The following is a 21,875-nucleotide window of genomic DNA, read 5'->3' as shown; positions in this document are numbered from 1 at the left end:
CAGCTAAAACATTCTTTGTTACAGCTTAATTCTTTGAGAGTCTTTCTATGTTTTATTTAGCCACTGCAAAATCATATCCTTGTTTTGACACCATGGGATAAGAATGGGAACATTTGGAGACAGGAGAAGATTCCTGACAATCTTTATATTGCTTACATTTTTTTAATATAAACAGTTTAATAAGCATATTTTTGTGGCACGGCTGTAAAACTGGCAAATTCCTGTCTTATTGCTTGTGGCTTTCATGTGTAGGGTCTGACATTCCCTGGCTCCATGAACTTGTAATCAACACCAAACTCAGAACTTCTGAAAGCGATTAAGATCCCGTCTCTTCGGACGTAGCTGTTGTGAACTCTCTTTGTAGCCGCAAAACGTGAACTACAGTGCATTTAAAAATGAAAGTGCTTAGTCCCAAACCAGTTCTCCTACAGATCATCAGGCTCCCAGCGGTGCTTTCACCATCCTCCCATAGCCTCTTCCTCTGACATCCATCTCTATCTTTGTCACTCTTTTCTTCAACTTTCAAATGTTCTTCTACATGACAAATATGTTTTCCCCCAAACTTCCCCTTGTGACTTTGTGTTTAGTTTTATTTTCTACCCTTTCTCTCTCTCTCTCTCTCTCTCTCTAGTCTTGGCACAGTTTCTGTGTTTCCTCTCTGCTCTTTGATCAGAGGCTGTGCTGATGTGCTGCACCCAGACGGTGTGATGTATCTGGGCCACTCAGCAGACAACGTGTCTGAATGAAGGAAGACATTCTGTGCAGTCATTACCTTTTGTTACCTTTGACTTACTGAATGTAAATTGGCCGAGTCTGCTCTCTGGGAGTTCATCTATCGAACGCTTCCAGTTGTCTTTTGACAGCATGGGATTGTGTAGGAGTATTAAATTACCATTGCTTTGACAGTATTCTGTACTGTATATCTGAGAGTGATGAGACACACAGTGAAGGGATGGGACTATTAACAGTTGAGGTGCAGTGTGTGTTATTGATCCAGTTTAGGTTACATTGTTGCTGGCATGGACAGGGGAAATGCCAGATGCTTAACAGGCTGTTTTGGAATCATTGTTCCAAGTTGTACCAAGTTTCTATCTTCTCTCCCCATCTGCCAGCTTTAGATGAAAGAAAATTGGTTACAATTTTCTTGTAACCAATTTTCAAGAAATTGGCTACAAGATCTCTGGATGGCTCCTGAGATCATCAGGAGCCATCCAGAAACCAGGAAGTCCTGTCTTAGTAATCAATTGGAAGATGGTGGAATACCAGTATCACTGTCTCTGGTCAGGTTTAACATCAATATGGACTTTAAAATGTGCCGACTTAGGAAAAAAAATGATGAAATGCGTTTGGAGGTGTCAAGGTGAGGCTTTCAAACATCAAAATACTGTGCTTACTTTGTAGCATAGTGGTGGGTTTGTTTTTTTTATCATGGTGAGATTATCTGTCACTGCACTGATACTGGTGTTCTCTAGAAAACGGATGGAACAACTTCCTTCTTTTTGGACTTCCAATAAAATTAACAGCAAGATGGCCAAAACATATTGGATGTTTAAAACACTGACAGCGAACTTGTGAAAAAATGAGCTGGACTATGCAGACTATGGCAAATGTTGCACATTTAAATGTCAACCACCTTTTACACCACAGAACTGGTGGCATTTTGAAGAACACACAACCCTGTACTGGATTAACTGATATGATGAGAAGTGACCCTTAGACAGGGTTCCAGGTATTGTGTGTCTTCTTCAAGCTTTATCTAAACAAGATAAAATTCCTTGAGATCAAAGATTTCTTTTACCACACTGTCCTGACAATCACACAGTTGTGACTGTTCTCCCAAAAAACAATTTGGGGGAACTTTGATCTGAAGGGGCTTAAAAGACCCCTGATCATCCATGGACCTGTCACAAACAAAGTCGTTGTGAGGTACAGTGTGATATGGAGGAGGATGGGTATTGAAATAATAATAGTCCTGCTTGATCTTCGATACTGAGTCTTAATGCTTGGTGTTGATGACAAGATTGGTGACCTGGCATCAGCCTTATCTGGCAACCAGTCAGACGACCTGTCAGTTAACATACCACCAATTAGAATAATTATTCCCTTGGGGTTTTTTTTTCATTTTGGGAAGAACACCTTAGTACTATTATAACTTTCTTCCCCATGCCTTCTTATGTTTTACTTAAAAGTTGGGATATAGAAAATTTGCCCTGTGAAACTGGCTGCACCTCACCTCTCACCATTTTAAACCCTTTTTAAATTATTTTATGTTCTACTTTTGGCTCTATTTATTTTTTGTTGTTGTTGGTACTTGAGTGAATTTCATGATGTTTTGATTGTTTGTACCTTTATTATTTTGTACACTGTACTCCGGTGTACCTCTTGGTCATGTCTGCCTCAAAAATTCTCAAGGGAGACCCTGGTAAAATAATGGTTAAACAAAACTTTTAAAAAAATGGATGGCTGGCTGGATTTAGTAAGTTACATGTGACTCTCTAATTTGAATACTGTGTAGACAGAAAACCAGCTGAAGACTGCATGATAAGTGTGTGTATATATGCATTTTCCCCCTATGTACTGGATTCCAAAATGTAAAGATTGAAGTGCTGCACCAGATCCAGTTCATGGATTATTCATCAAACTGAATAAGGGAATGGTAACACCATAACCAAGTGCATGGAGGAAATGTCTTTGCTTCACATGTGAGCAGAGAGTCTGATCTATAGGCAGAAAAGCGCCGATGTTGGCATGGCACATGGTGAGGAACTGAGGGGAGTGTCTGACATGTCGTACCCTAATCAGCTCCCCTGGGATGCAACACGTCTGCCTTTCTGCATAGCAGCCTCTGTGGCTGCCATGATTCTGAATGAATCAGTTCACGTTTGCTGCTGGATTTCATTTATTAGGTGGTGTGGTGTTTTTTTTTTTTTTTTTTTTGTTGTTAAACACAAGGGCTCATAGTGTAACGCTGTAATCCTCGTCACTGTCCTTCTGTCTTATTCTGTCCATGACAACAACCAAAAATGATCAATTAGGATTAAAAAGAGGAACTTGTCTTTTTTCTCCTCTACTTTCCTCAAATATGAGTATGATGAGTCTCTTCACTATGGTTTATTCAGAGGAATGTCGCCCCAACATGGATGACAGTTGTGATTAAAGTGACTCACATAAGAACATGTTGTCAGCTTTCATTATAGTGGCCAACTAGTTATTTTCCTTGACTGATGGGAGAAAATATGAAAGATTATATCTAAAATGGAAATAATGAAATGGTTATTTGTGGAATTTGTAGTAATTCACAGAATTTCTTTGTAATTAGCCTTTTCAAAATGTATTTTTTTTTATTGCCTTTCCAAGGGGTCAGTCGTCCTGGCCTTTAGGTTTTTAAACAAACCCTCCTCTCTCAATGCGCTGAAGGGGAAATGGAAACACGTTGGCCAAATATGTTCTGACACAGCAAACATTTACCTCACATGGCTGATCTGAAGTGTTTTGTTTGGATGCAACCAGCAGCTGACCTGGAAGCGGTGCTGACTGTAAGCAGCCAGTAGAAGACGCTTTGGGCCATCCATACTGCTCAGGGAATACATTTTGATAAATTTATGCTTGCTTCGCCCTGATGTGTTGACGGGTTTCTCTTGAGGAAAGTCTGACTAACACAGTAACTGTCCTATATTTTGGAGCAACAGTAGAAAACACTGACAATAAGGAAAAGAAGGGCACATCAAATTCAACTAGACGGTGACGTGAGGCTGTCTAGTTGTAACAGCTTTAAATCGTCACTGTAAACCTGAGTGAAGCTAACTGAGGTTAGCCTCGTCCTTATTGGGTTAAAACTGTGAAAACATGATCATGTTCAAATGTTTACATATGTCTGTGTGGGTGTGTTGTGGGTGTGTCATGTGGGCGTGTATGTGTGTGTCTGGAAGCATATTGAAAACATGTCACAGTGCATCTGCCTGTGTGTATTTCTCCGTGTCGTGACATATGCATGTTTAGACGGTGAGACGCTTCAGTAACTGGGGCAGAACTGATTGTTGTTGATGGCTGTAGGCTAGCACAGACCTACATTCTGCTGCCACGCAGGGGAGGAGGGGAACACCAGGAAGAAAATTTGGGGTTTCTGCTGAACCCCCTTTTATCTCCTCTTATGACAGCCTCCTGCTGTGCCTCACTTCAGCTCCGTGTGTTTCTGCTTCGTACTCATCTCCACTCCTCCCACGTCCCTCTCTTTTGTCTGGTGAGACGGTTAAAGGATTTTAGGGTCTTACTCAGCACAGAGAGAACTACTCACTCTGGAACTGACAGGGACAGGAGACAGAAGGAGAGAGTCTAAAAATCAGACCAAGTTTGACCAAGACAGAAGATTAGCAATTAGCTCGCCACTCAAGCAGAGCTCCATCAAAGTTATGACATCCAGGGTTAGGGGAGAACTTAAGTTTTGTTACCATTCGTCTTCAAGACTGTTGCTAAGGAAGCAACAAATCACAGACTTAATATTGACATATGGAGTCTCATAAGGGACTGTCCATAGGTTACTTAGTGGCCTATTTAAACTACAGTTGAGTCCCGTCTAATAGCAGATCTGTGTGTGGAAAGTGACTCTAAATTATTTGAGGAAAACTCACCTCTCCACCAAGTATTTCTTCGAGGAGACCTCAGTCCTCGACGTGGCCGTCGCAGGTTCAATTCCAGCGTGATGAACTTTGCTGTATGTCTTCCCCCTCTGTCATTACCCAGTTTCCTGTCCAACTACTCTCAAATAAAGGCTGATTGAGCCAAAAAAGATCCTCTTTTAGTTTACTTCCTTATTTGAAGTAAACTAAATGGTTTGAGTAAGACTGACTTAAATTTGTCAAGTTAAACTGATAAACTTAATTGAATTCCTTGATACTAATTGAAGCAGTTCAATTAAGTTGGTTCAACTATTTTCTTTTTCAGTGCATAGCCAGAAGCCACAGACCTCCAAATTTCATTTGGCCTTTTCAATTGCTCAAGAGCAAGTCTTCTGACCTCAACCTGACACAACTAACACCTCCAGGAGGGATAAGAGCAGAGACTGTGAGCCACGCCTTCCCATCCAAGATCAGTGTCTGACTTCACAAATATTCTTCTGGAAGAATCATTAAGCATTCCCATAATCACTTTCTGAAACCTTGTGGAAAACGCTCACAGAAAGACTGAACCTGTTTCAGCTGCAAAGGATGGGCCGACATCATGTTAGACTTTATGGAATAAAAATGAGAAGTTGATCAAGTTCAAAAGTGTGTGAAACACTTTTGGCAGCAAAGTGCAGGTTTAATGCAGGACAATGTTGTGTAAACCAGGGGATTTATATGTTGCCTATGTGTTGCTCTATTTGAACTGAGTTTCTTAATGCCTATTACAAACTTAGTAAAGACCTTCATATACAGTCAAATTTGTTTTGAACCATTCATGGTTCTGTTCCAGTGTTCGCACATATGGGTCCCAAATACACACGTTGGCTAAGCAGTGACAAAAGAATGTTCAGTTGATGGAGGTCTGATGTGACTCTGTGTGGACAGGATGGGATGGAGATGGATGTTCGGCTGTTCTGACCTCAAAACGGAGCAGACCATGAAACACTGCCAGATGGAAAAAAACAGTGTCAAAATTATAGGACACACTAGAAACGCAATAAATCGTTCAGCTTATTCAAAAAGTCATGTTACGAAACAACTTATTTATTTCCAAGATAGGCACATGAGACAGTCCTCCTTCCTAAACCGAGCCTATTGTTTATGCCAGCCTAACCTATAATTTTCAAAAATAATGTAACCTCAAGAGTTTGTGGCAACAGCGGCAAAAATGGAAACCTAAGAGTTAAGGCTTTACAGTGTAGCCTTACTCTCTCTCTTTATTGTCCATGCTCTGGTTAAGTATCCTTAACTAGGAAGTGGATCATTATGACAAATTCTATAAGAAAATGGTCAGTTTAAAGAATACTGCTGAATTTCAGTCAGAACAAGATTAAAATACACAAAACACATGGATGTCTTTGTTTCTACCAATAAGGAAGTGGCTCACTTACTTTATGTTTTTCTAGAAAATAAGGAAGCAATCATTTCTGTTGCAATAGTTATTGATATTGATAAAAAAAAAAACACACACAATCTACCGCCCACTTTATTAAGCACACCTGTTCAATTGCCTGTCAACATAACCAGCCAGTGAGTCAGTCATTTGAAGCCTTTAGGCATCTACAGGTGGTGAAAACAGTGTGTTGACCTTCAAACTGGGCATCAATACAGAGAAGAAAATGGATTTCAGTAACTTTGAAAGTGATATGCAAACTTCGTAAAAGAGGGTAAGTTTCCCAATTATGGAGTTTTCATGTTCTCTCAGTACACATGTTTTCTCCAGGTACTCAGCCCAAAATCATGACTGCTAGCTTTAAATGGTTATTCAGCTTTGTCCTGTGACACACTGACGATCTGTCCAGGTTTTACTCCCTTAAGCCTGTCAGATCTATGAAGTCAGCGGCTTATCCTGCCTGTAACGCCAAGATGTTTTCAGTCTTGTTTTACAAAATTATGTTTATGTCACTGAAGGCTTCATGATTTTCTTTAAACCAGCCTCTTGCTAATGAAAATCAGTTTCCCTAAAATGATGAGCAGCTGGGGAGAGCATGTAAGCCTGTAGGCTGCTGTGTTAAGAGTCATATCTCATTTCTGCTTTTAGTACTCTGTGTCAGTTTTACACAAGTTCTGCTGCCTCCTCTCAAAGAGGACTGCTGAGTCGTCTGCTTTCAAGCACAACTGACCTCTGACCTCACCCAGGGAACCACCAGTATGGTGGTGGATTCCACTTTGCATGCTTGTGAATACCACTCTGCGCTGAAACATTCAATTCCAGTTCAAGGACTTATTGCTTTACAGCTCTGAAAATCTACTTCTGTTATGTTTCGTGGTACAAGAAAACACAAAGTAAGATAGAAAGCTGAAATAATTTCCAGAGAAAAGGATAAATAAGACAAAACCTTCAGGTCCAGCGAGTTTAAGCAGCTAAATATCTCCGAAAGAAGATTGGTTGGTCTTGTTGGGTGGGTGTAGGTTGTTATAAGTATTTGTTGATGCAGACAAGTTGGCTTTTCATCCCAGAGTGGCTGAGTGAGTTTATGAGTTTTTATGGTGCTCTTGAGAAATAACACACTGCAAAAACACAAATATTTTTGGTCTATATTCTAGTGCATCTTTAGGCACTTGAAATGAGACAAATCAAACTTACAAGTGCCGTTTTACTAAGAAACGGGAGCTTTTTTAAATCAATAATTCCCTAATATTGATGAAAAAGTTAGTTCCACAGGCAGATTATTGCACTTTGAACTAGTACTTTTTCATCACTATTAAGGAAATGTTTATTTAAAACAAGCTTCTTTTCTTGTTGAAAAGTTAGTGTTGTTTTATTTCAAGCATACAGGAAGTAAAAATGAACTAAAAAAAGGTTTTTGGTGTGTCTGAGTGGAAACAGAGCACTAAGTGAGACTGTTCTCCAGATAAAAATCAGCTCCACCGTTAGGAACGCAGAAAAACCCCCCTGATCAGATTGATTTGAACCTATCTGGAATCGGTCACCTCACTGTACACAGCTGTTAATACACACGCACGCACGCCATTCTCATTCCTCTTTGAAGTGTGTTTACTTTCCACAGTGCTACGAGTCATTTTCATGGAAGGACTCACTGGAGATGAAGGGAACCAAAAAGCTTCAGCTTGATTCCTTGAGTTCCTGCAAAGTAAGACAGGTCTGTTCTGCAGTACGAACAACTGCATGCAGGCTTTGAGGAGACTGATGATGGAACAGTTAGAAAAAAAGTTAAGGAAATACTTTATCGGACCATGCACGCACAGATGATATGTCCTGACCTTTTATTTATCTCACAGGATGCAGAACATATAGTGTTAGCTTAAAATGTAGAACGTGTATTATTCCAGGAATAGCTTAGTTTGCCATGTTGATACCAAAACAAGGATGCTTGACATTTTTATTAATTCTGGACAAGCCGACTGAAATCTGAGTCTTCCAAGACAAATATCAGAGATCTGCTGTTCCAGTTGAACTCACAAGGCTGGAATTTCTTTGCAAAAAAGTTCATGGTTTCAGTGATTTTTTTTTTTCTTTTTTAAGGAACTGAAACCATTTTCAGAAAAGGGTTACATCCAGACGCCGCATTCTGAAATTATCATGAGCTTATCATGTGACGACAAAATCTCTTTTCCTGAAGCCAAACTAGGAAGCAAGAAAATTCCATCCAACGCTCGCTGCCTCTGATCCAAACCTCTGAGGGACCAGATCCCTCAGAGGGACAGCCGGAACCGTTCAGGCGGTTCAGGCTTCATGTCACCGCAGTGTGACCAACGTTCCCGAAACTTTACACAGGACCAGTATGTGATTCCAGGTTTACTGCAGTTTATGTTAGGGAAAAAAAATCCAAACTGTAGTTCCTAAAACTTTCCTATGGTTTGGTTTCTAACAGACATCCTCAACAAAATGATTTAATAAAGCTCTGGAAAAAATGAAGACACCACCTAATATTATCAGTTTCTCCGATTTGACTTTTTATGGTATATGTTTGAGTAAAATGAACATTGTTTTTTTGTTCTATGAACTACTGACAACGTGGCTACAAAATTCCAAGCAAAAAATTTATTTATTTGCATAAATAAAAGTTTATGCACACTTTGCAGAAAATGAGAAATGGTCAAAATAATAAAAAAGATATGCCTAAGTGGTACCCATGTGGGGGAAAGGAGGGCTGATATATGGGTCCCATATGGGTTTGTCCGCGGGTTCCACGATGGCCCCACATGGGTTTACCCATGTAGGGCCACAGCCCACATGGGCGCTACATGGGCCCTAAATGGACAAACCCATGTGGGCCACCACCATATAGGGCCCATGTAGGGCCCATGTGGGTTCTGGCCCTACATGGGCAAACCCATGTGGGGCCATCGTGGAACCCGCGGACAAACCCATATGGGACCCATATGGTCTGCCCTCCTTTTCCCCACATGGGGCCCACCTAGGCATGCTGGCAGGGCGATGCAGTGCTTTCAGACCTCAAATAATGCAAAGAAAACAAATTCCTTTAGAAACAACAATACTAATGTTTTAACTCAGGAAGAGTTCAGAAATCAATATTTGGTGGAATAAACAGAAGGTTTTCAATGGGGTTCAGTGCAGTGGGCTCTTCATTTGTTTTCTGAACTTTTATATATTTACTGTCATTTTCACTACACCTGCTACAAGGTTTAAACTTCAAAAGTTCATGTGTCATATATTTGGAATGTATTTTTTTAAGTAACAAAACATTTTTTAAAGTAAGAAGCAAAGTGAGTTAAAATTTGTGCAGCGAAAGAGGAAAAAAAAGTGTGTGTGTGTGTGTGTGTGTGTGTGTGTTAATATTTATCGATAAATGTATTGTTTTCTATGATCGTGTCCTCCTCAGTGACATCATCATTGTGGGACTATTTAAGATGTGACACATGAGCACTTCCATGATTGATCTATTAATTGATTGATCGATTAGAATAATGTAAGAGGCGACTTTCCTACTGGTTCAAATGCCCTGAAGACGTCGAAGCCCTCATAAGTTTTAAGTTTAGACGTGAAAATGTCTGAATCAGAAACAGAACGAAGATCCAGGGGATAGTCGTTCTAAAGCCAGACTGCTGCCACAGTGGAGACACCATCACTCACCCCAGTGTTTTCACCTTGACCTTGGGATGTCTAACCTCACTCATCTCCCAGAAACAAAAGAATTTAAATGATGTGATAAACAATTGTGTGTGATGGTTTATGAATTCAAATCTGAGTGAAACATTTGCGCTCTGCCTACACCCCCACAGGCTTTTCTTCTGGAGATCAGGTGTAAGTGTGTGTATGTGTGTATGAGCTGGCCACAATCATGTGACAAGCCATCCAGGATTGTCCAGCCTCGCCCCCTCCACCTCCACATTCACTCCCCCCCATTCCTGTTTTTTTTTTTTTTACTCTTGCAGTTTCATGGATCGTATTACTGGCTGCTCTCCCCGCTCCGCTGAGCCCACCGCCTCTGCACCAATCACAACCCGCCGTCACATGCGAGCACACACACATTCTCAAATACATAACCACGAACACACGCGCTCGCGCACACACACGCACGCACGCACGCGCACGCTCTGTGACACATCCCTCCAGTTCCCAACTGCGCTGCCTTCACATGCGTCCCCGCCGACTCTCTCTGCGTAGCGCCGGCTGCGCCAAGATGAGCGTGGTCTCCTCGGTGCCATCCGAACGGTACCAGCCCGCCGCCTGACCGAGCCGGAGCCACACCGAGGCGCAGAGGGAGAGGGAGGAACACCATCTCTCCAGAAAAAAAAAAAAAATAAATTAAGGAGAAAGCCTAAAGGACACCGCGAGGCGCAACGCGTTTGTTGTTTCGGCATCCTTCCTCACCCCTCCTCTTCCTCCGCTCCTCTCATCCCCGCAGCCTCCGTTGTTACCGGTCAGTCGGTGTGAAGGTGAAGGAGAAACCCGGAGATCCCGGCCCCGCGTTTTGGTGGAATAACATTTTTTTTTTTTTTTTTTTAAAGGGGGGGGGAGAGAAGGATATTTTTGTCCCCCCCACCCCCTTTTTTTTTCTCCCGCTGGGTGTTGGGAGCGCGCAGCTGCTGTGCGCCCGTTCAGATTCCCCCCGAATGGTGGATTTGGCAAACATGGAGACAGTGGAGAAGGAATGCGGGGCCCTCGGGGGTCTATTCCAGGCGATAGTGAACGACATGAAGGTAAATATATACGCCGCTTTTATTTTAGACCTCTGTCACCGGATCTGCGCTCCGGATGATGCGCCTGGTGGAATCTACATCCCCATCTGAATGCAGCCGACGTTTCACACTCTGTCACACACACACACTCACACACACACACACACGCAAACACACACACACACACACACACACGCACACACACACACACACATGGTATATATGTATGTATATATATATATATATATATATATATATATATATATATATATATATATATATATATATATATATATATATATGACATCATGACGGATTGGTTTTAGCAAAGTGATGGTGGTGTAACCCCGCACCCCCACGGACACACACTCGCACTCCCCTATAGAGAACTGCCTGCGCATGTAAATGCAAACGCAAACGTTTTCAGACGTGATCCTTAAACACCTCCATTCTACCCAGAAGCCCCAGATAATATGTGTGTGTGTGTATATATATATATATATATATATATATATATATATATATATATATATATATATATATATATATATATATTTGGGCCCAGTGTCTGACATCTTGTGATGATGTCTAACTTTTTTATTTTTTTCTCGGTGGGGCCCACATGCGTCCAGCCACTGGGTCTCCTTAGGAGCCTATTAGTCCATTTACCTCAGAGGCTCTGAGGATCAGATTCCTCCTCTGCATGGCGCACACGTGTTAACCATACATGCACATCATCTTCGGACATCAGCGTTAGGAGAGGAGAGACTGTGTGTGTGGGTGTGTGTGTCGTCTCAGTGAGAGTGCAGCGTCACTGATTTCCCTGCAGGAACGCACAGAAGGCGAGAGGAAGCGCAGCCGCCAGACGTGATCCCAGTCTGCTGCTTCTCCTGTTGTCTGTCTGTGAGTCTCTATGTGCAGCAGGCCACTGGGTCCAGCACCACCCCGGTTCTCTGACTGGGGGCAGATTAATGGTAGAAAAGGGAACTATCAACACCCACAGCTGATTGTTTTGTGCAGATTATTGATACAAACCACTCGTTTCTATGTGACTGGTTTCCTAGAGAAGAATATTTCAAATGTGAGGTTTTTCAAGAGTGCAGTGTCTGTATTTGTGGGGCTATGAGTTCTGTGCTGATCAGTTATGTTAAAAAATTGTAAATAGTTCTTATCATCACTTTATCGTTATCGCAATATGACCAAAAAATGTTGCAATAAAACTTTGAGTCCATATCTGCCAGCCATAGTTCAGAACAAAAATAATTCAGGTTTAAGTGGTCTAGTCAAGCTCATCTCTAATATCTCCCAAAGCCCAAAAAACAACAAACCCACTCAACTTGATCTTTTTTTGGTGGGGGTATTCACAAACAGAATCAGTGATTTATGAATACCAAAGATGGTTTGAAATGAATCTATTCAATCTGTAGATCAAAGTTATTCAGAGTTCTTAAAAACATTAAAGTATTGTATTTACTAATAGAAATCTGTGACTGAGATGTGAACATAAAAACCATCAGCCTCCAGCAGAGTACAGTCATCCCTTCCTACAGAACCTGCAAACAGAAGAAACCTCATAAGCCCCATTTCCATTCACGTTTTTATGCACATTTTGAAATATCACATATTTGATAAAAAAAAAAAAAAAAAAAAAAGCAAAACTCTAATTAACCTTCTCAGTTTTGCTAAAGCGTTTTTGCGTTTGTTTGGGGTGGCTTATGGCGATGAAGAGTTGATGCGCTAATATAGAGATGGAAACAGATTTCCAGGATAAGAGCTGATGTGGAGAAGGCTCCCATCCACTGGTGGCTCTGTGCCTTATCAGAGGCACCAAAAGTCCAAACCTTCAGTTCGGAGGGGAGGAATCTGTCCACTTTTCAGAGATGTGTGAACCATGCTAGTTTGACAGCTGATTACATCCATATATAGCATCAACATCTGACCAACTTAGGTTTTGTATAGCCTAATTGATTTGTTCCAATCAGTACATGGAGACGTACCTTATTTGCATTTAATTTTTATTGTCTTTCTTGCGACATTTTCAAACTTAATTCAGGCTTTCGATTGAAGCAGTTTGATAAATCTGTAAAAAAAAAAAAAAAAAAGGATCCAGGTGCTTCCAGGCATTTTGTTGCTCAGATCTTCCTTTGTCTCCAAATAGCCGTACACTCTGCAATGAAGAACAAAGAGTCGGTAGCTGTGTTTTCATTGATCATTGATCATATAGCTGCACAGTTTTACATTTCAAAACTAAGTTTGCTCAATGGGCAAACAAATAAATTATTTTTTCAATAGAGAGTTTTGGTGCTAGGATGGCATGTTTTTTTTTTTTTTTTTTTTGGTCGCATTGGAACTTGTTTATTTTCCAAAACTGCAATGGAAAAACTTGTTCAAATCCTTGCTGATGTTACCACTGGCACAAACCACGAAGAAGAATATGACAGGAAGTAGTTGAAGGATCATAGTGAGGCACTTTTTTAATAACATCACTATAAACTTATTCACATGTGATTTTATACGTGTTTCTTATTTAATGGAAACACCGGAATTGTGAAATTGTGTTTTGTTGTTTTTATTGACATCAGCAAGATATTCACAAAGTTCTGAGCAAATTTCTGAAAATGCTAAACTATTCTTCCACACAGCACTTAAACAGAAAACACTGGAAGGATGGTGTCTTACACCATTTGATTATTTAGCAGCGTATGTTTGAGAATTGAATATGTATATGAAAAATGACTGAAATAGAATCATTTTACGGGGCGTCTCTTGGCTCAGTGACAGAGCAGGTGTACCACAGAGGCTGGTGTCAACATAGTTTCTCTGTTTGATTGGCCCAGGGGTATTTACTGCACGTCTTACCCTTCTCTCCCTCCTATTTTTCCTTTCCACCTGCTGGTGAATGAAGGTCACTAGTGCCACTTAAACCTTTATAAAACAACAATAGTTACTTTAACTTTTTATTTCTGGGTGCCCTTAAACATTTTTCCTGAATACCTTAGAGATCCAGACAGGTGTTTACCATAGGGTAGTTACTTTAAATAGTGTAGCGAGACCTCTGCACTGACAGAGCATCGGTGTCTGTACCATGATGTATACAATTTTTGATTTTGGTCTGTTTCAAAAAAGGTATTTTCTTTGTTTTTATAAATGTTTCCTATAATAATGAGAAAACATGTAAAACATGATTTTGCACTAAGTTGCTCTAGTAGTGCAGGTACAGCATGTAGAGGACTGGGAATGTGGCTATGGACTCTGCTTGGTTGCATGTTGTTGTGCGTGAATGACTGAATGAATGTAGTGTGAAAAGCTTTGGGTTCTCTGGACTTGATAAAGTGCAATACAAGTACATTTACCATTTATAGTATTGTATAGTGTAACATAGGATATAATAGTGCAATATAACATAGTGTACTCTAGCATAGAATAGCATAGTGTAATATAATAGTGCATTACAGTATTGTGTTATATATTATACTTTATATAACACTAAAGTATAGTGGCATATACACTAGAGTACATAACACTATACTGTGTTATAGTACTATGCTTTAGTATAGTAAACTATAGCGCAGTGTACTATAACACACTATAGTATAGTGTTATACTATACTATACACTATAGTATTGTGTGCTATATCACACTATGCTAAAGTGTTACATAGTATAGTGTAGAATTGTATGGTATAGTATATTTTAGTATAGTGTAGTGTCATATGTTTGTGCAATAAAGTGCAATGTAATGCAGCATAGAAATATGTAATATACTGTAGTATAGTACAGTGTAAAATCAGCACAGTGTATTCTGTAGTAGTAGAGGTGTAAAATAGCAGTATAATGCAATACAACATAATGTAGAAACAAATAGTATATTATAGTATGATATAGTGTTATATATTGGTATAATATAGTATAGCATAATGTTGTGTTGTATATTATTGTGTAGTGTAAAATAGCATAGTGTATAGTATGGCATAGAAGAGTGTAGTATAGTATCTACATAACTAGAAAATTCCGCAGAAATTTTAAGGGGCATGCCAAAGTGTGCCCGTCGGTTTTTAATCAAGCGTTCTGATGCAAAAAATTAGCATTAATGCTAAAGAAAGCTTCAATGTAGTCAATAACCTGTGGTGAGTCAGAAACATGTTGACTAAACTGCACCTGTACCATTCAGTATGTTGAAATTAATGCATAAGCCAAAATGCTAATATTAGCGTGAAGACTAATATTCATGTAGGATGTTAGGATGTTAGGATGTGCACTGCCTTGCTGCGCAAGGCAGTGCACTAGTGGGGGCAGTAAAATGCTAAAGTTTGTGCTAATGTTGTGCACAATCTTGTGCTAATGTTAATGAACTGCCTTGCTGCGCAAGGCAGTTCACTATCCTGAGGAAAAAAAATGCGAAAAAAGCTTAATATTATTGCAACGCCTAGGGCGTTGCACTAGCATGAGAGGAGTGCAGCAACTCTTTGAAGCAGTTAGTTTTTCTGATCAAAGCGGCTTACTGTTCAGCATCCATAAGAGCAATCCGAAAACTTTTTGAAGCATATAAGAGGGCAATTTCTTGTCTCCGATGGAACCGCGATTTAAATCTGTAGTTCTCTCTGCACTAACCTGAGAGAAAAACATAATAAAGGCCTGAGAGGAATAGTCAGGCTTTTATTTTGAAATTTTCAGTAAGCTTCATTTTAAATGGCCACACTAATCCCATGTCTAACAGTGGTTGGGTTAAACCAGTTCATATATAATGCCCAGAACATTCTGCCCTGTCTGTAGTTATAACATTCTGCTCACCTTCTTTCTGTAATAAGTCAGAGTTCCACCATTATGTACTTCTTAACTGCCAGCTCAGCCCTCCTTTGTAATGATTGAGGGTTCCACCATGTTGACCTTCCGACCTTCTGCTCAGGCCTCTGTAGTAAAGTGTTCCATCGTGTTTAGAACTACAAAGATGGTGTTTTTGTAGTCCTAAGGAGCAGTTTGGCTTTTGTCTGTGTTCTGTTGCTATAGTGATCAAGCCTCCCCCTGTGTTTCTCCAGACAGGGGGAGAAACAATTCTATGTGTTTGAGCCAGCCAGTTTCACTCCAAAAAGCTGTCCGAACAACTCCTTTCCATTCGGGAACCGTGATACGTATTCGAAAACCGTTTGAAGCGTATGAGAGGGCTATTTGTCGTCTCATTTAGTACCGCGATTCATATCTGTAGCTCATTCACAGTAATTGCAGTGATGAGAGAAAAATGGTGTGCGCTGAGCTCAGAACTTTTTGCAGAAATGTATGTAAAAAGAGCAATTACATGATGTAAAAATTGTCAAGGCTTTTATTTTGAAAATTTTCAATAAGCTTCATTTGAAATTGCCACACTAATTTCATGTGTAATAGTGATCAGGTTAAATCAGTTATATAATGCTCAAAGCACAAGTTGTTTATAATACCAGCCAACTCCTCCTCTGTAATAACTGAGTGTTCCGCCATGTTGTAGTTCTGACATGCTGCTCAGGCCTCTGTTTTAACTGAGTCTTGGCCATAGATAGAACTACAGTTATGGCAGTTATGGCTGCTGGTTTGTAGTCCAAACCAGCAGATTTGCCTTTCTCTGGATTCTGTTGCTATAGCGATTGGCCCTCAGCCAACTGCTGTGTGTGTGAGACAGAAAGCTGGGGAAGGATTTCAATCTTTGAGACAACCATGAAATGCTAATGTTAATGAACTGCCTTGCTGCGCAAGGCAGTTCACTATCCTGAGAAAAAAAACATAAAAAAAAGATTTTCATTTTTGCATCGCCTACGGCGATGCACTTTTGTCAGTGCAATTTTCAGAGTTTTATTTTGAAACTTTCAGTAAACTTAATTTTCATAACCACACTAATCCAATGTGTAACAGTGGTTTGGTTAATCCACCTGTATAATGCCCAAAACAGGAAGTAGTTCTAACTGCCAGCTCAGCCCTCCTCTGTAATCATTGAGTGTTCCGCCATGTTGTAGTTCTGACCTTCTGCTCTGCCCTCAGTATTAAAGTGTTCCGCCATATTTAGAACTACAGAGTCTTTGTAGTCCAAACCCCAGCAGTTCTCCCTCTCTGCATTCTGTTGCTATAGTGATGAAAGTGCCCTGTGTGTGTCAGACTTATCTATCTTTATGAGACACCCAGTCAGTTTTAATGGAAAAAGCAGTCCGAACGACTGCTTCCCGTTCGGGTTCCGTAAGTCCGATCTAAAAACCGTTTGAAGCATATGAGAGGGCTATTTCTCATCTCATCTATTACCGCGATTCATATCTGTAGCTCAATCACAGTAATTGCAGTGATGAGAGAAAAATGGTGTGCGCTGAGCTCAGAGATTTTTCAGAAATGTATGTAAAACACTGGGGAGGAACGTCAGTTATCCTGTCCCAAAACTTTGCTCTGAAGCACCTGGACAGAAAACCGTAAGCCCTAGGGAAATTTTGAAAACATTTTACCAGAGCAGGCATTCGTATCAATGTCATGACCGACTTTCATACCAATAGAGCAATTTTTGCACCCATGAGAGCAATTTCAAAATTATTTTGGGGTCAAAATTCCACTCTTTTTCTCACTCTAAAAAGCGGCAGTTGGTTTCAGTTACACTCTAAGGTTTCGGCAGTTGGAAATTTCGCTCGTTTTTCGCTTTTTACGTCGCCGTCGTAACTCCGATCCCCAATAAAAGTAATAGCTCCAATGCCGGGATCGAGACACACGTTTTGATACCACTTTTGTGGGTGGGCACGCAGCGGTACGAGCCGCATTAACGGTAATGGAAGAAGTTGTTATAATAATAATAATATCCAGGCGTTCTATTGGGTGTAGAACAATAGGTGCCTGCCATGCAATGCATGGAGGCAGTGACTGACCTGCTTCGCAGGTCAGTCACTGCTCTCCTTATGCATTGCTAATGGCATGCCCCAATTATATGGTCTTTATTCAAAGCCTTTCACTTGAACAGTTTCTCTCTGTTTCTCCGTTTCTCAGTCTTTGTTTCATCTATTATTCATGTGAGCTTTAATAGCCTCCCTGTTTATGTTCTGCTGCTCAGACTCAAAGATGTGGGTCAGTTGTCTTAGGGCTAAATAAGAAACTACTGCCCTAATTTGGAATGGCTGAATTCCTCGGGTCCCAGGAAGGGAACAGCATCGGTGAGCGTCTGAGAATCGTTGAGTCATCAGCCTTTCTCAGTCTTCTTGCCTCAGCTGGAAACAATGTGCTTATAATCAGTGATTACAGCTCACTACAGAAGAAAGGTTTCAGCCGATGCAATGAAGGATTCTAAAAACTCTTTACCGGTTTTCTGAACAAAGGGCACGTTTTTGACTGCTGATGTCAGAATACTTTGACTAACCAGCTGCTGAATTGGGAAACATTTCTGAAAAAACATCAACAAGTGAATGTCAGCAGCTCCATTTTTGCTTGATTCTTTCTCTAAAAATCACCGTAAAAGTGCAAACAAATGTGCAATCAGATGTTGGCGTAATGTTTTGGCATTCAAAATGAAGAAGATTATTCACTGACTCTGGCTCTCGGCTTAATTACAGACCCGAACATGTTTATTTAAAATGTCCAGACATGAATGAACCATTCAGCTTATAAAATTAAATAAATAAATAAATAAGTGAAACAATACAGCAATGTTTAGGATTTGAAATCTAAACTTCATCCTTCTATTTCAATACACATTCCCTAAACAAAACATAAGCACACAATAAGTTACACATACTTCATAGAAGTAACTGGACTGCATGTTGCAAAAAATTTGCCATCCCAGTTGCCATCTTGACAAATCTTTTCACATATGTCTGCAACTAGATTTGAACTTTTTTTTTCTACCTCTAGGTATTTCATGTTCTCATCCATTTGCATTACATGAATAATTTGGTTCACATAAGCCCCACACTTTTTTTTTTGTTGTCAGAAACAGATATTTTCAGAATTAACTTCGGTAAAATATAACAACAAGGCTCCTCTAAGTCAGGAGTTTCCTCTAGACCCAGCATGGCTCCTTTGAATATAAAACTTAGTGATGGACACCATAATAAAAACTAAGCTTATGTGCATTGTATTTAAAATGTACCACACAGAGTCCTGTTCATTCTCCTTTTTAGAAAATATGTTGACAAAGTGTTTGAGCTTACAAAATCTGAAGAAATGTGTTAATAGCTGTTAATGCTAACAAGAGTTAGCTTGTTTACTACCAACTAGTCACTGATGCTGCAGGTATTTGGTAAAATGTTTACTCAAGTAGACTGATTAAATTATCAATCATTTAATATTTAAAAATTACATAATCAGACGGAACAAAATATAAAGCTAGGTGGAAATTTTGGTGGTTTAAGAACTAAAATTACAGTAATTTATATACGTAACACAAATTGTCAAATTTATGCAAAAGAAAATCCAAATCAGTTTCTTTCAATATAAAACTAATAAAACTTAAACAAAAACTGCAGGTGTGTGTCTGTGTCTGGTGAATTTTTGGTTAAAACATTTTTGTTCTTCATTCGGTGAAGTTACTCATGGTGGGTAGAGAATCCAGACATTTGACTCAAGTAAGAGTAGAGATACTACATAAAACTACTGAAGTAAAGGTAAAAAGTACGGTGTAGTAAAAATACTTATTTTAATACTTATTTACTTATTTTTATTTATTTTGTATTACTGAAGTAAATGTAACTAGTTACGACACAACAATGCAGAGTTACTTTTTGAAAAACGAAAGTCTGGAAATGTAGAACAATCAGTCAAATAATGGATGTGTAAATGACCAAGGCTACATGAAGATTCTTGTTTGGGTCAAACAGCTTCATATTGTGTGTATCCTGCTGTCAGCAGAGTAGATTTATGATGATTAGAATGCACTTTTTCTTCCTCTTTCTCCTTATCTTCCTCTTTCTATCCCTACTCCTCCCTTCCTCTTCCGTGCCTCAGCAGGACCTCCACCTAACTCTGCTGTATGCGTTCTGTGTGACCTGCTTTCTGAAACTAAACCAGAGAGTCAATGCTTTACAGTCTCTGGTATGGACTAGCATTTTGTTTTATTTTTTGGGGGTATTTTTTTAGTTATCTGTGGTTGCTGGTTGTTGTGCATATCTTCTACATCTTCTAGTATTACATCCACGTCACTGGGGTTATAAGGTGAAGGGTCAAGTGCACTTGACCCTTCACCTTATACCCTGCGCAGGGTCAGCTGTCTGCAGCGGACACAAGAGATTATCATGTTGATATTGGCACAAATATGCTAAAATATAGACACTTTAAACTCAGAAGAGACTTTGTTTTAGAGCAATAATTAAACATTTCCATTATCAGAAGAGTTCTGAATCTGAAAAACAGAAGAGAGGAGATTTATCCCCGAGATGGGAACTGATTTGGTCTGCTGAGTTTAGAATTCTGTCTTCCTTTTTGTTGAATGTCATTTCAGGTAATATCAAAAGTGTAATCATTGTCAGTGTAAACTGACAATGATTTTTGAAGGTTGCTGCTGAATCCATGTCTCTGTATTGATCCCAGATTTACAGAGTTATGTAAAATTGACTTTTTTGAGCTTTACATTATGTTATAATCTTATTCCCTCACCAAAAACATACTTGGGGTGTTGCTTTGATTCTTCCATGCATGTTTGAAAAGTTCTTTAATCTACATGGGAACCATTCAACTGTGCAAAAGGCCAGAGGGGATCTGGCCTGTTGCAAAGCTCCTCCTCGGAGCTAAAGTTTCCAAGCCACCAGCTCTCACATGATTCCCCCTCTCAGCTCCTTCAGACTAGCCAGCAGCAATTAGCAAACACCTGGTGGAAGGTGTTATTGATACAGATATTGAAAGTGTCCCTGGTTGTTTCAAAAAAAGTTACTCAGCACTTCTTGTGGTGTTGCTTTTAAGGCATTTATACAGAAAACCTATGTGTAATAAATTGAAATAACAAACTTTATCCAACAGGAAGGTATGTTTACCTGCTGTGACCTTTACAGATAATCTCTACTTGCAGTGGGTCGCCTATAGTTATTTGATGATTTGATCAGGAATCATAATCTCTCATATTCATAAGAGTCCACTAAGCCAAATGAGGTTCAGTCCAAAGCAAACGGGAAAAGGGCGTAAACCAACATCTCCAAAAATAAGTAACAGTGAAATTGAATAATAAGAACTGAACGTCATTGTTTATTGTTTATAGTTCTTTATACAATTTAAATAAATTTGGAACTGTGAAGCAAAACTTACCTGAGATGCAGTGGATTAAGTTAAACTGTGTTTTTCATAACTTGACAGTTTTTCTTACATCATATATATGATATTAATGTTAATTGTGTGGTTTTCATTTATCGCTTACTTGCATTTCATACATTCAATTTCTCCACTGTTCTATCCTCAGTGATGAACTCTGAAAAACTGATAGTTTGATTATTAGTTGATTTTTTTGCAGGTCTGGATGCCTAAAAATCTGATTCTAGAGGCATTTCTGCTCATACTTAATATGAGTTGAGGTAGGAAGGGGCTGCAGATAGGGTATAAACAGATGAATTTGTTTTGTCAAACTTGCATAAAAACTTGCGAAAGAAAGGGTATCACCCTGATGGTTTTTGCCTTCCATGACTCCCAAAGCTCTCAGTTGAACCAGGGAAGCAAATTTATGAAGTTTGGCAGCAGTCGTTGTTTCAGACTGGTCCTCCTCATTAAAGAGCTAAACCAGACAGACAGAAATTCAACAGAGCAAAAGACCTGGAAGCAAAGGGGTCAGTATTCTGTCTGAGGCTGACCATTGTGTTCCGTCCTTTCAGAAGCCAGTAACATGATGTCCCATGACTCTGTGTCGAACTGCAGGACTGAAGATGCTCTGTGAAAGCGTGGCATTAGTCCCATCACTGGTGTGTTTTTGGTGTGTGTGTGGTCCAGGGTAATTCCCACCAAGTAGCAGGTTTTAAGGTTTCGCTTTCCGTTGGGTGTCAACGGAAAGTGAAGGGAGCTCAGAAGTGTTCATGTTGCTCCTGTTTGTCCATCCAGCTGTTGGTTCTCAGGACAGACAGACATGTTCTAAAGATCAGCAGCCTGAAGGGAGCAGACCACAAAAACTTGACTTGATGTGACAAGACAAAGTTTCTTATA

At 39.8% G+C, this 21,875-nt stretch overlaps 1 protein-coding gene across 3 annotated transcripts in view; it reads left to right on the top strand.

The window, feature by feature from the left end:
* Positions 1–5,729: 5,729 nt before the first annotated feature.
* The window catches only part of LOC106918234 (protein MTSS 2-like), an 85,430-nt gene continuing 69,284 nt past the window's right edge, over positions 5,730–21,875 (top strand). For 2 of the 3 annotated variants that reach the window (XM_088004107.1, XM_088004109.1), the window contains exon 1: positions 9,475–10,790. In XM_088004107.1, the coding sequence (XP_087860233.1) occupies positions 10,704–10,790 (87 nt within the window). In that variant the 5' untranslated portion in view covers positions 9,475–10,703. Of the gene's footprint in view, positions 6,329–9,474; positions 10,791–21,875 lie in introns of those variants that run through there. The other variant, XM_088004108.1, reaches the window with a different exon arrangement.

The sequence above is a fragment of the Poecilia mexicana genome, unplaced genomic scaffold (assembly GCF_051168715.1).
Source record: "Poecilia mexicana isolate PSO_F unplaced genomic scaffold, ASM5116871v1 scaffold_3, whole genome shotgun sequence".
Lineage (NCBI taxonomy): Eukaryota > Metazoa > Chordata > Actinopteri > Cyprinodontiformes > Poeciliidae > Poecilia > Poecilia mexicana.
This window is presented reverse-complemented; position numbering and strand designations above follow the sequence as displayed.